General features: G+C 54.6%; 1 protein-coding gene across 3 annotated transcripts in view; it reads right to left on the bottom strand.

Annotated features, from left to right (window-relative positions):
• Positions 1-15,274, bottom strand: part of FGF12 (fibroblast growth factor 12) — a 909,266-nt gene that overhangs the window by 603,475 nt on the left and 290,517 nt on the right. Inside the window, exon 1 of one of the 3 annotated variants that reach the window (XM_085635863.1) lies at positions 11,813-12,119. The exons of the other annotated variants lie outside the window; for them this stretch is intronic. Coding sequence (XP_085491989.1) covers positions 11,813-11,903 — 91 coding nt within the window. The 5' untranslated portion in view covers positions 11,904-12,119. Of the gene's footprint in view, positions 1-11,812; positions 12,120-15,274 lie in introns of those variants that run through there. 3 annotated transcript variants of the gene reach the window in all.

Genomic DNA, 15,274 nt, shown 5'->3' with positions numbered 1-15,274 from the left:
GGACAAACCCCTAGCAAAAGCTCTGATACATTTCAGGGCCCTGGTCAGACCCCTAGCTGCAGCCCAGAGACACATCAGGACATTGGACAGACCCCTAGAAGCAGCTCTGAAACACATCAGGGCTCTGGACAGACCCCTAGCAGCAGCTATGAGACACTTCGGGACCCAGGACAGACCCCTAACTGCAGCTCTAAGACACTTCAGGACTCTGGACAGGCCCCTAGCAGCAGCTCTGAGACACTTCAGGACCCCGGACAAACCCCGAGCAGCAGCTCTGATACATTTCAGGGCCTTATACAGACACCTAACTGCAGCCCTGAATCACTTCAGGACCCTGGACAGACCCTTGGCTGCAGCCCAGAGACACTTCAGGACCCTGGACAGTCCCCTAGCTGCAGTCCAGAGAAACTTCAGGACCCTGGACAGACCTCTAGTTGCAGCTCAGAGACACTTTAGGACCCTGGACAGACCCCTATCTGCAGCCCAGAGACACTTCAGGACCCTGGACAGACCACTGGCTTCAGCTCTGAAACACTTCGGGGCCCTGGACAGACCCCTAGCTGCAGCCCAGACACACTTCAGGACCCTACACAGACCCCTAGCAGCGGCCCAGAGACACTTAATGACACTGGACAGACCCCTAGCAGCAGCCCAGAGACAATTCAGGACCATGCACAGACCCGTAGCAGCTGCTCTGAGACACTTCAGGGCCCTGGACAGACCCCTAACAGCAGCTCTAAGACACTTCAGGACTGTGTACAGGCCCCTAGCAGCAGCTCTGAGACACTTCAGGACCCAGGACAAACCCCTAGCAGCAGCTCTGATACATTTCAGGACCTTCTACAGACACCTAGCTGCAGCCCTGTATCACTTCAGGACCGTGGACAGGCCCCTAGCTGCAGCCCAGAGACACTTCAGGACCCTGGACAGACCCTTAGCAGCAGCTCTGATCCATGTAAGGGCCCTGGACAGACCCCTAGCTGCAGCCCAGAGAAACTTCAGGACCCTGGACAGTCCCCTAGCTGCAGTACAGAGACTCTTCAGGACCCTGGACAGACCCCTAGCAGCAGCCCAGAGACACTTCAGGACCCTGGACAGACCCCTAGCTTCAGCTCTGAAACACTTCGTGGCCCTGGACAGACCCCTAGCTACAGCCAGACACACTTCAGGACCCTGGACAGACCCCTAGCAGCGGCCCAGAGACACTTCAGGACACTGGACAGACCCCTAGCAGCAGCCCAGAGACACTTCAGGACCATGCAAAGACCCCTGGCTGCAGCTCTGAGACACTTAAGGACCCTGGACAGAGCACTATCTGCAGCTCTGAGACCCTTTAGGACAGTGGCCAGTCCCCTGGTTACAGCTCTGAAACACTTCAGGAGCCCGGACAGACACCTAGCTGCAGCCTAGACACACTTCAGAAACCTGGACAGACCCCTAGCAAAAGCTCTGATACATTTCAGGACCCTGGTCAGACCCCTAGCAGCAGCTCTGAAACACTTCAGGACCCTGGACAGTCCCCTAGCTGCAGTCCAGATAAACTTCAGGACCCTGGACAGATCCCTATCTGCAGCCCAGAGACACTTCAGGACCCTGGACAGACCCCTAGCTTCAGCTCTGAAACACATCGGGGCCCTGCACAGATCCCTAGCTGCAGCCCAGAGACACTTCAGGACCCTAGACAGATCCCTAGCAGCAGTCCAGAGACACTTCAGGACCCTGCACAGACCACTAGCAGCGGCTCTGAGACACTTCAGAACGCTGGGCAGAACCCTATCTGCAGCTCTGAGACACTTTAGGACCCCGGACAGTCCCCTGGCTGCAGCTCTGAAACACTTCAGGACCCTGGACAAACCCCTAGCAAAAGCTCTGATACATTTCAGGGCCCTGGTCAGACCCCTAGCTGCAGCCCAGAGACACATCAGGACATTGGACAGACCCCTAGAAGCAGCTCTGAAACACATCAGGGCTCTGGACAGACCCCTAGCAGCAGCTCTGAGACACTTCGGGACCCTGGACAGACCCCTAACTGCAGCTCTAAGACACTTCAGGACTCTGGACAGGCCCCTAGCAGCAGCTCTGAGACACTTCAGGACACTGGACAGACCCCTGGCAAAAGCTCTGATACATTTCAGGGCCCTGGTCAGACCCCTAGCTGCAGCCCAGAGACACATCAGGACATTGGATAGACCCCTTGAAGCAGCTCTGAAACACATCAGGGCTCTGGACAGACCCCTAGCTACAGCCAGACACACTTCAGGACCCTGGACAGACCCCTAGCAGCGGCCCAGAGACACTTCAGGACACTGGACAGACCCCTAGCAGCAGCCCAGAGACACTTCAGGACCATGCAAAGACCCCTGGCTGCAGCTCTGAGACACTTAAGGACCCTGGACAGAGCACTATCTGCAGCTCTGAGACCCTTTAGGACAGTGGCCAGTCCCCTGGTTACAGCTCTGAAACACTTCAGGAGCCCGGACAGACACCTAGCTGCAGCCTAGACACACTTCAGAAACCTGGACAGACCCCTAGCAAAAGCTCTGATACATTTCAGGACCCTGGTCAGACCCCTAGCAGCAGCTCTGAAACACTTCAGGACCCTGGACAAACCCCTAGCAAAAGCTCTGATACATTTCAGGGCCCTGGTCAGACCCCTAGCTGCAGCCCAGAGACACATCAGGACATTGGACAGACCCCTAGAAGCAGCTCTGAAACACATCAGGGCTCTGGACAGACCCCTAGCAGCAGCTCTGAGACACTTCGGGACCCTGGACAGACCCCTAACTGCAGCTCTAAGACACTTCAGGACTCTGGACAGGCCCCTAGCAGCAGCTCTGAGACACTTCAGGACCCTGGACAAACCCCTAGCAGCAGCTCTGATACATTTCAGGGCCTTATACAGACACCTAGCTGCAGCCCTGAATCACTTCAGGACCCTGGACAGACCCTTGGCTGCAGCCCAGAGACACTTCAGGACCCTGGACAGTCCCCTAGCTGCAGTCCAGAGAAACTTCAGGACCCTGGACAGACCTCTAGTTGCAGCTCAGAGACACTTTAGGACCCTGGACAGACCTCTATCTGCAGCCCAGAGACACTTCAGGACCCTGGACAGACCACTGGCTTCAGCTCTGAAACACTTCGGGGCCCTGGACAGACCCCTAGCTGCAGCCCAGACACACTTCAGGACCCTACACAGACCCCTAGCAGCGGCCCAGAGACACTTAATGACACTGGACAGACCCCTAGCAGCAGCCTAGAGACAATTCAGGACCATGCACAGACCACTAGCAGCTGCTCTGAGACACTTCAGGGTCCTGGACAGACCCCTAGCAGCAGCCCAGAGACACTTCAGGACCCTGGACAGACCCCTAGCAGCAGCTCTGATACATTTCAGGGCCCTGGGCAGACCCCTAGCTGCAGCTCTGAGACACTTCAGGGCCCTGCACAGACTCCTAGCTGCAGCTCTGAGACACTTCGTGGCCCTGGACAGACCCCTAGCCGGCAGCCTCGAGACCCTGCAGGACCCTGGACAGACCCCTGGCTGCAGCTCGGAGGCAAATCAGGGCCCTAGACAGACTCCTAGCTTCAGTTCTGAAACACTTCAGGGCCTTGGACAGACCCCTAGCAGCAGCTCTGAAACACATCAGGGCTCTGGACAGACCCGTAGCAGCAGCTCTGAGACACTTCAGGACCCTGGACAGACCCCTAACAGCAGCTCTAAGACACTTCAGGACTCTGTACAGGCCCCTAGCAGCAGCTCTGAGACACTTCAGGTCCCAGGACAAACCCCTAGCAGCAGCTCTGATACATTTCAGGACCTTCTACAGACACCTAGCTGCAGCCCAGAGACACTTCAGGACCCTGGACAGACCCTTAGCAGCAGCTCTGATCCATTTAAGGGCCCTGGACAGACCCTAGCTGCAGCCCAGAGAAACTTCAGGACCCTGGACAGTCCCCTAGCTGCAGTACAGAGACTCTTCAGGACCCTGGACAGACCCCTAGCAGCAGCCCAGAGACACTTCAGGACCCTGGACAGACCCCTAGCTTCAGCTATGAAACACTTCGTGGCCCTGGACAGACCCCTAGCTACAGCCAGACACACTTCAGGACCCTGGACAGACCCCTAGCAGCGGCCCAGAGACACTTCAGGACACTGGACAGACCCCTAGCAGCAGCCCAGAGACACTTCAGGACCATGCAAAGACCCCTGGCTGCAGCTCTGAGACACTTAAGGACCCTGGACAGAGCACTATCTGCAGCTCTGAGACCCTTTAGGACAGTGGCCAGTCCCCTGGTTACAGCTCTGAAACTCTTCAGGAGCCCGGACAGACACCTAGCTGCAGCCTAGACACACTTCAGAAACCTGGACAGACCCCTAGCAAAAGCTCTGATACATTTCAGGACCCTGGTCAGACCCCTAGCAGCAGCTCTGAAACACTTCAGGACCCTGGACAGTCCCCTAGCTGCAGTCCAGATAAACTTCAGGACCCTGGACAGATCCCTATCTGCAGCCCAGAGACACTTCAGGGCCCTGGACAGACCCCTAGCTTCAGCTCTGAAACACATCGGGGCCTTGCACAGATCCCTAGCTGCAGCCCAGAGACACTTCAGGACCCTAGACAGATCCCTAGCAGCAGTCCAGAGACACTTCAGGACCCTGCACAAACCACTAGCAGCGGCTCTGAGACACTTCAGAGCGCTGGGCAGAACCCTATCTGCAGCTCTGAGACACTTTAGGACCCCGGACAGTCCCCTGGCTACAGCTCTGAAACACTTCAGGACCCTGGACAAACCCCTAGCAAAAGCTCTGATACATTTCAGGGCCCTGGTCAGACCCCTAGCTGCAGCCCAGAGACACATCAGGACATTGGACAGACCCCTAGAAGCAGCTCTGAAACACATCAGGGCTCTGGACAGACCCCTAGCAGCAGCTCTGAGACACTTCGGGACCCTGGACAGACCCCTAACTGCAGCTCTAAGCCACTTCAGGACTCTGGACAGGCCCCTAGCAGCAGCTCTGAGACACTTCAGGACCCTGGACAAACCCCTAGCAGCAGCTCTGATACATTTCAGGGCCTTATACAGACACCTAGCTGCAGCCCTGAATCACTTCAGGACCCTGGACAGACCCTTGGCTGCAGCCCAGAGACACTTCAGGACCCTGGACAGTCCCCTAGCTGCAGTCCAGAGAAACTTCAGGACCCTGGACAGACCTCTAGTTGCAGCTCAGAGACACTTTAGGACCCTGGACAGACCCCTATCTGCAGCCCAGAGACACTTCAGGACCCTGGACAGACCACTGGCTTCAGCTCTGAAACACTTCGGGGCCCTGGACAGACCCCTAGCTGCAGCCCAGACACACTTCAGGACCCTACACAGACCCCTAGCAGCGGCCCAGAGACACTTAATGACACTGGACAGACCCCTAGCAGCAGCCCAGAGACAATTCAGGACCATGCACAGACCACTAGCAGCTGCTCTGAGACACTTCAGGGCCCTGGGCAGACCACTAGCTGCAGATCTGAGACACTTTAGGACCCTTGACAGAGCCCTATCTGCAGCTCTGAGACACTTTAGGGCAGTGGCCAGTCCCCTGGTTACAGCTCTGAAACACTTCAGGAGCCCGGACAGACACCTAGCTGCAGCCTAGACGCACTTCAGAAACCTGGACAAACCCCTAGCAAAAGCTCGGATACATTTCAGGACCCTGGTCAGACCCCTAGCAGCAGCTCTGAAACACTTCAGGGCCCTGGACAGACCCCCAACTGCAGCTCTAAGACACTTCAGGACCCTGGACAGGCCACTAGCAGCAGCTCTGAGACACTTCAGAACCCTGGACAAACCACTAGCATCAGCTCTGATACGTTTCAGGGCCCTGTACAGACACCTAGCTGCAGCCGGGAAACCCTTCAGGGCCTAGGACAGACCCCTACCTGCGGCTCAGAGACACTGCAGGACCCTGGACAGACCCCAAGCAGCAGCTCTGATCCATTTCAGGGCCCTGGACAGACTCCTAGCTGCAGCCCAGACACACCAGGACCCTGGACAGACCCTAGCAGCAGCCCAGAGACACTTCAGGACCCTGGACAGACCCCTAGCAGCAGCCCACAGACACTTCAGGACCCTGGACAGACCCCTAGAAGCAGCCCAGAGACACTTCAGGACCCTGCACAGATCCCTAGCTGCAGCCCAGAGACACTTCAGGACCATGTACAGACCACTGGCAGCTGCTCTGAGACACTTCAGAGCGCTGGGAAGAACCCTATCTGCAGCTCTGAGACACTTTAGGACCCTGGAAAGCCCCCTGGCTACAGCTCTGAAACACTTCAGGAGCTTGGACAGACACCTAGCTGCAGCCGAAAGACACAGCAGGACCCTGGACAAACCCATAGCAACAGCTCTGATACATTTCAGGGCCCTAGTCCGACCCCTAGCTGCAGCCCAGAGACTCTTCAGGACATTGGACAAACTCCTAGCAGCAGCTCTGAAACACATCAGGGCTCTGGACAGACTCCTAGCAGCCGCTCTAAGACACTTCAGGACTCTGGACAGGCCCCTAGCAGCAGGTCTGAGACACTTCAGGACCCTGGACAAACCCCTAGTTGCAGCTCTGATACATTTCAGGGCCTTATACAGACACCTAGCTGCAGCCGTGAAACACTTTAGGACCCTGGAAAGACCCCTAGCTGCAGCCCGGAGACACTTCAGGACCCTGGACAGACCCCTAACTGCAGCTCTAAGACACTTCAGGACTCTGGATAGGCCCCTAGCAGCAGCTCTGAGACACTTCAGGACCCTGGACGAACCCCTAGCTGCAGCCCTGATACATTTCAGGGCCTTATACAGACACCTAGCTGCAGCCCTGAAACACTTCAGGACCCTGGACAGACCCCTAGCTGCAGCCCGGAGACACTTCAGGACCCTGGACAGTCCCCTAGCTGCAGCCCAGAGACATTTTAGGACCCTGGACAGACCCCTAGCTGTAGCCCAGAGACACTTTAGGACCCTGGACAGACCCCTATCTGCAGCCCAGAGACACTTCAGGACCCTGGACAGACCCTTAGCTTCAGCTCTGAAACACTTCGGGGTCCTGGACAGACCCCTAGCTGCAGCCCAGACACACTTCAGGACCCTGGTCAGACCCCTAGCAGCGTCCCCGAGACACTTCAGGACACTGGACAGACCCCTAGCAGCAGCCCAGAGACACTTCAGGACCATGTACAGACCACTAGCAGCTGCTCAGAGACATTTCAGGGCCCTGGGCAGACCCCTAGCTGCAGCTCTGAGACACTTTAGGACCCTGGACAGAGCCCCATCTGCAGCTCTGAGACACTTTAGGACAGTGGCCAGTCCCCTGATTACAGCTCTGAAACACTTCGGGAGCCATGACAGACACCTAGCTGCAGCCTAGACACACTTCAGAAACCTGGACAGACCCCTAGCAGCAGCCCAGAGACACTTCAGGACCCTGCACAGACCCCTAGCTGCAGCCCATATACACTTCAGGACCATGTACAGACCACTAGCAGCTGCTCTGAGACACTTTAGAGCGCTGGGAAGAACCCTATCTGCAGCTCTGAGACACTTTAGGACCCTGGACAGTCCCCTGGCTACAGCTCTGAAACACTTCAGGAGCTTAGACAGACACCTAGCTGCAGCTGAACGACACAACAGGGCCCTGGACAAACCCCTAGCAAAAGCTCTGATACATATCAGGGCCCTGGTCAGACCCCTAGCTGCAGCCCAGAGACACTTCAGGACATTGGACAGACCCCTAGCAGCAGCTCTGAAACACATCAGGGCTCTGGACAGACCCCTAGCAGCAGCTCTGAGACACTTCAGGACCCTGGACAGGCCCCTAGCAGCAGCTCTGAGACACTTCAGGACCCTGGACAGGCCCCTAGCAGCAGCTCTGAGACACTTCAGGACCCTGGACAAACCCCTAGCAGCAGCTCTGATACATTTCAGGGTCCTGTACAGACACCTAGCTGCAGCCCTGAAACACTTCAGGACCCTGGACAGGCCCTTAGCTGCAGCCCAGAGACACTTCAGGACCCTGGACAGGCCCTTAGCTGCAGCCCAGAGACACTTCAGGACCCTGGACAGGCCCTTAGCTGCTGCCCAGAGACACTTCAGGACCTTGGACAGACCCCTAGCAGCAGCTCTGAGACAATTCAGGACCCTGGACAGAACCCTATCTGCAGCCCTGAGGCCCTTCAGGACTCTTAACCGACCCCTGGCTGAAGCTCGGAGACACTTCAGGAGCCTGGACAGACCCCTATCTGCAGCTCTGATACATTTCAGGACCCTGGAAATACCATTAGCTGCAGCCCTAAGACACTTCAGGACCCTGGACAGACCCCTAGCTGAAGCTCGGACACACTTCAGGACCCTGGACAGACCTCTGGCTGTAGACATAAGACATTTCAAGGCCCTGGAGCCAGGGTTTCTCATAGTACGGCCCGCGGGCCGCCAGCGGCCCGGCAAGCCTTCCTCGGCGGCCCGCGGACCTTGCAGACATCCTACATGTGTTTTTAAAAAAAATTAAATAGTGTAAACACTGCCGGTTGCAGCAGCCCGGACTCTGAGACTCTGCTCTGTGGGAGCCGGGGGATTCCAGTGATTGACAAAGTGGAGATGCAGGGGCCTAAGAGGTGCAATACAACAAAGCTTTATTAACATGTAAATGGTTTTTTAAAGACCTGTGAAGTACTCGGGTGCGGCTGTGTGTGAGTGCTGGGAATCTGTCTCAGGGCGGCTGTGTGCGCGCGCTGGCAAGCTGTCTCAGCCTAGGCTGAGGGCTGACACACACATGGGTGAGAAGACAGAGGGTGACGGAGAGAGGGAGAGGGAGACAGAGGGAGAGGGAGGGAGACAGAGGGAGGGAGAGAGACAGGGAGAGATAGAGGGAGGGAGACAGAGAGAGAGAGAAGGGAGGGAGGGAGGGAGGGAGACAGAGGGAGGGAGATGGAGGGGACGGAAGGAGGGAGAGGGAGGGAGGGAGACAAAGGGAGACAGAGGGAGAGAGAGGAAGACGGAGGGAGGGAGACGGAGGGAGACAGACGGAGGGAGATGGAGGGAGGGAGACAGGGAGGGAGAGAGACAGGGAGGGAGAGAGACAGGGAGGGAGATGGAGGGAGGGAGAGGGAGGGAGGGAGAAGGAGGAAGGGAGGGAGACGGAGGGAGACAGGGAGGGAGGGAGACAAAGGGAGACAGAGGGAGAGGGAGGGAGACGGAGGGAGACAGGGAGGGAGGTAGGGAGACGGAGGGAGACAGAGAGAGGGAGATGGAGGGAGGGAGACAGAGGGAGACAGGGAGGGAGACGGAGGGAGGGAGACATACGGAGGGAGAGGGAGGGAGGGAGAGGGAGACAGAGGGAGAGAGACAGAGGGAGAGGGAGGGAGACAGCGGGAGAGACACAGAGGGAGAGAGACAGAGGGAGGGAGAGAGACAGAGGGAGACGGAGGGAGGGAGACGGAGGGAGGGAAATGGAGGGAGGGAGATGGAGGGAGAGAGACAGAGGGTGAGAGACAGAGGGAGAGGGAGGGAGAGGGAGGGAGACAGAGGGAGGAAGAGGGAGGGAAAGGGAGGGAGGGAGATGGAGGGAGGGAGGGAGACGGAGAGAGACGGAGGGTGAGAGACAGAGGGAGTGGGAGGGAGTCAGAGGGAGAGAGACAGAGGGAGGGAGACAGAGGGAGGGAGACAGAGGGAGGGAGACAGAAGGAGGGAGACAGAAGGAGGGAGACAGAGGGAGAGACGGAGAGGGAGACAGAGAGGGAGACAGAGGGAGGAGGGTGACAGAGAGAGGAGGGCGACAGAGGGAGGAGGGCGACAGAGGGAGGAGGTTGACAGAGGGATTAGGGTGACGGAGGGAGGGGGGCGACGGAGGGAGGGGGGCGATGGAGGGAGAGAGACAGGGGGAGAGAGACAGGGGGAGAGAGACAGGGGGAGAGAGACAAGGGGAGAGAGACAGGGGGAGGGAGGGGGAGGGAGGGAGAGGGATGGAGAGAGAGGGAGGGGGAGGGGGAGAGAGATCTGTGTATGCTTGGTCTGGTGGCTCAGTGGACGAAGGCGTCTGCTGCAGGGACCTGTGTTCAACCTCAGGGTCACAATTCTTTTTTGCTTTAGCCCCGCCCCTCCCCCTCTGACCCCGCCCCCACTGGTGCGGCCCTCGGCCACAAACCACACTGTAAATTTGGCCCCCGAGAGAAAGTTTGTGAGTACCCATGCGCCTGGACAGACCCCTAGAAGCAGACTTCAGAACCCTCAGGGCCCTGGTCAGACCCCTAGCATCAGCTCTGAGACACTTCAGGACCCTGGACAGACCCCTAGCAGCAGCTCTGAGACATATCAGGACCCTGGAGAAACCCCTAGCAGCAGCTCTGAGACACTTCAGGACCCTGGACAGACCCCTAGCAGCAGCTCTGAGACATATCATGACCCTTGACAGACCCCTAGCATCAGCTCTGAGACACTTCAGTACCCTGGACAGACCCCTAGCAGCAGCTCTGAGACATATCAGGACCCTGGACAGACCCCTAGCAGCATCTCTGAGACATATCAGGACCCTGGACAAACCCCTAGCAGCAGCTCAGAGACACTTCAGGATCCTTGACAGACCCATAGCAGCAGCTCTGAGACATATCAGGACCCTTGACAGACCCCTAGCAGCAGCTCTGAGACATATCAGGACCCTGGACAGACCCCTAGTAGCAGCTCTGAGACACTTCAGCACCCTGGACGGACCCCTAGCAGCAGCTCTGAGACATATCAGCACCCTGGACGGACCCCTAGCAGAAGCTCTGAGACACTTCAGCACCCTGGACAGACCCCTAGCAGCAGCTCTGAGACATATCAGGACCCTGGACAGACCCCTAGCAGCAGCTCTGAGACACTTCAGCACCCTGGACAGACCCTAAGCAGCTGCAGCGCTGGGACATTTTAGCACTTGGTCAGGTCACCAACACTTTATTTCATGTCTGATTGGTGCCAATACACGTGTAACACCATATCGATATTTTTAAACTGTGCACATTCACATGTATGTATCTCATTTAATTGTGTTCTTACTTCGCAGACCACTTAACATTAAAAAGATACTACGTACGTGTTCCCCACATAGCGCCTTGCTCGTTTTTGTGTAAATTGCCTGTGGTTTTCAATAGCCCTTACCTCTCGACGCTTTGAGGACGTGCATGCGCGACATCTATTACAAACAAGGCCAAGAAGTGGTTTGTCGAGGGTCACACCTTGCGGCCACGTGGATAAGACCGGATGATCACTTTAGTCTGCAATTTTCATTCACAACCTCTGAGCCACCAGACTATACAAACGCTATCTTAAATGCACGCCCCATATCGTGGTTTTCCCAGGATCACACAGCGAGTCCACTCGGGTTATCATTCTAGTCTTCTGCATTCACACACAACAGAAGACATCACCCCTTCCAGAGTCACCCGCTGCACGAACACGAGGATAACAATAGTTGAACACAAAACAGAACATTTCACTCGTAGCCCAAGGAGCAGTGAGCGCGCAGCGCGCCCACGGACCAGAGGGGAGGGGGTTCAAGACCCAAACACACGATCAGCACGTGGATAGCGCCTACCGCGCTGTTTGCACATCACCCAGCTTGTGTCTCCCTTACAAGCACATGCACACTAACACACACACGTCACCGGAGGGTCCCCAGACCGCATGTGCACTATGTTCCAGGCACCAGGCAGTGAGTGTGTGTAGTAAAAAAGCAGCATTTGAGCGCTGTGGGCACAACATCAGGTAGCGCTCTCTGAGAGAAGCGCCAAGATCTCACCAGGCACGTTCTTCCGCTGTTTTAGGCGCTTTGCACATAGACACTGCAGCATATGCGCTCCTTTCTCCGGGAAGAGCCACCGAATCTTCATTGAGCACTGAGTCCGGAGCCTGCGGGTCCCACAAACTGCACTTCACCCAGAAGTTAGGAGCACATCACCCCCTCCGCGGCGGGGGCGGGCGGGCAGCGCTGGGGTCCGGAGAGGGGGCTACAAGGCGCTCCAGCGGGCCATGGGGGACTCACCACGGTGGAGGCAGTTAGCCAAAAGGAGGGGTGGAGGCAGGGCGAGCGAGGAGGAGAGGAGGCACCAGAGGGGTGGATGGAGAGAGAGAGGAGAGGGAGGGAGGAAGGAGAGAGAGAGAGAGACGGGAGAGCTCTGCAGGCGTCAGACGCTGTCTTAGATACAAGCCCCGCCTCTGCTTGCACAACCAGGAAGTGGTGAGACCCAGGCAGCTGCAGCAGGCACAAAGACACAGGAGCAAACCCCTGGGAAAAGGCAGCATGTAGGAAACACTGAAGACAGAGATAGACCGCTTGTGAACCGGTTTATTCACACTGAAAGCAGCCAGGGAGCCCAGATACAGCGGTTTATGGAGACGCATCAGCGAATACACATCACAGAAACACGATGATTGGTTAATGGGAAGAAACTCTACACGAACACCCAAAACAAACAGCAAAGTATGGATTCTGATAACACGTAGATGCCACAGGGATACATTAATACACACACACACACGCACGCACGCACGCACACACACACACACACACACACACAGACTGTAGTTAATAAAGTCTCCAGGCTATCTTTACCTGCAGAATGGCGATGATGCCGCAGGCATCAAGCAGAGGGGGGAGTCACCTTGGACACCGGATGTTTGAGAGTTCAATAGATACCCGAAGAAGATGCCAAGCAGGAGGTGTCAATGAAGCCACACCCATCTCTGAAAGACATACGGGCACAATGTGCTCTGACCTCACTTCTCAAAGACAGGCAGCTTTGATTGTCTTCTCTACAGTCCGTTAACTTTGCATCTGAACGGAAGGGGGAGGGGGGGGAACTGACAGAAGCATCAACCCTGGAGGACCGGCTACTCACTGACCCCTTCGAGGGGAGAGCAATATCGTTATTATACAATAAAATAGTGATCAATGCGCCGGACCCACTGGGGCCCCTGAGAGCAGCTTGGGACAGTGATGGGGGCCATATTGAAGATGATGAGTGGAGAGAAGCCATGCAGGGCCCGAGGGAGGTAGCAATAAGTCCCGATCTCGCCTGGTTCAACTAAAAATATTCCATCGAATATACAACCCCAAACACTGCTACAGCGTCTGGGTCTTGTGTAAAATACCCTGTGTCACTGGGGATGTGGGCGGGAGGGCACCTTCTACCACCTGCTCTGGGAATGTCCGGCAATACAGAAATACTGGAAGTTACTTGGGAGGTTTATGGCACGGGTTGTAGGGGTGGAGGTTCCAGGAGAGCCGAAGTGGCTCGTGGTACTGATCCCTAGAGAGGAGGTTTGGCCAAAATACACAAACCTGTGGCTGGCACTGGCTGCAGTGGAGGCAAAGCGCAACATCGCAAGGAATTGTGGGGCCCTGGCCCTGCTGAAACTGGAGGACTGGAAATATGATCTGATTGGTGTTGGCAAGCAGAACACACAATTTATTTGAGCAGAGGATGCACCAGGAAATGGGAAAAGATAGGGGTGGGGCTGGCAGGGTTATAGAGGGTTATAGGAGGGAATAAGCGAAGTTTGTTGCCCTATTATGTGGATTATTCATTTACTACCTGGTGCAAAGCTAAATGTAAAATCAAGGCAAGACAGAAGATGCGTTGACATGGTAGTCTTGATATATTGTTGTTCAAAAACACACTCCAATAAAAGTAATTAAAAAAATAAAATAAAAACTTTGCATCTGGAAGGCCAGAAAAGCCGAATGTGACGTCAGCCACATATCATGCCTCACGTATGTAAGGCTTGTATGATGAGTATATAGTCTGTCAGGCTTCACTCTCCCCTCCGAAAGGCCAGTGGGGCTGAGTGGAGTCAGACATATCTCACTCACGTCTGGAAGGCTTGCATAGCAGGATGAAGCAGCTGTCACATCTCTGAAGGGCAGGTAGGGTTCGGACAGTGCTGGTCACGCGCCAGTCTCCATCTGAAAGGCCAGTGGGGCTGAGTGCAGAGTCAGTCACATGACTGGCTAGTGCCTGAAAGTGCAGTATGGGTGTGTACAGTGCCTGGATGTGTCCGGCTCCTCTGTAGGATGTAGGCTGAGCTTGAACTGCTACCAGTGTCTCAAAGGCCGGTACTGATGTGCCTTGAGTCAGTGCTACATTACTGAAGGCGCTAGGTGACGAGGGCCTGTGGGGCTTGGCCCCGCCGATAATCAATAAGTGCCCACATATTGGGAATAATGGACCTTTCACCGTGTTTATTGGTGCCCTCCTTCAGAATGGCAAGATATGAACGAGTGATCAGTGGTTCATGAGGGGACAGAGGTGGGGTCAGAGCCACATAAGGTTACGATTCAAGACCCCTCTCCTTCCTCACACCTTCAGCACCCACACATTATAACATTCAAGGAAGAACATTTCAGTTACTTATTCAAAAACAGTCCTTTTTAAAAGAATTAAAAAAGTGTCCCCATGTTTTAAAATGTCATTTTGACTCCATCATCGGTTAGCTCCTCAATATGGGAAAAATGTGCATGAGACTTATATTATTAAAATAAATTAAATATTTTTAATGATATTTCCAACTGGCGTATAAAATAGTGTACTTTTTATAGTGCTCGAACAGTCAAAAGGCCACTTCAGAACACCAATAAAAATAAAACACGATCATAAAACTCTCAGGCTCCTGCGTGTAGTTTTATATACAGAATTATGAATTATAAAGTGTTCATTTTCATGTATACAAAGAACACATCGCTAAGTTTTTACCTCACCAATGACTATGAAGGAAGCACTCTAAGGTTGTCACAGAGCTCCTCTTAATAAAGTATATGATAAGAGGTAACAGGGCCTACAAGGGATTTTGTTCAATGTAATTATTTCAATTATTAATATCAATTACTTTGTTAATCTCCAATTGGTAGCTAAAATTTGTGTCAATCAAAATTTCAAATCAGTAATTTTTGACAAGAATAATCTATTATAAACAATTTCAAATACAGGTGTAAATTCTCACAAGATAAACAGATTTAATTTGTACAGACTGAAAAGGGGTACAGAAAGTTCTTCTCACAAAACACCATGACAGAGATTAATTTGTTTTGTACAAAAAATGAATATCTTCGAATCATAAGTGTATGCAGCTATTCCAAAATTATATCAAACTCAAAGAATACGTCAGGAAAAAACAAAGAACATTTCTTTGAATTAAACAAAGGAAGACTGGGGAATTTTGAGAATATACACTCGTGTTTGAAATTGTTTATAATAGATTATTC

This window comes from Triturus cristatus, chromosome 11 (genome assembly GCF_964204655.1).
Source record: "Triturus cristatus chromosome 11, aTriCri1.1, whole genome shotgun sequence".
In the NCBI taxonomy this organism is placed as follows: domain Eukaryota; kingdom Metazoa; phylum Chordata; class Amphibia; order Caudata; family Salamandridae; genus Triturus; species Triturus cristatus.
Note: the sequence above shows the minus strand (reverse complement) of the source record. Positions and strands in the feature narration are given on the sequence as shown.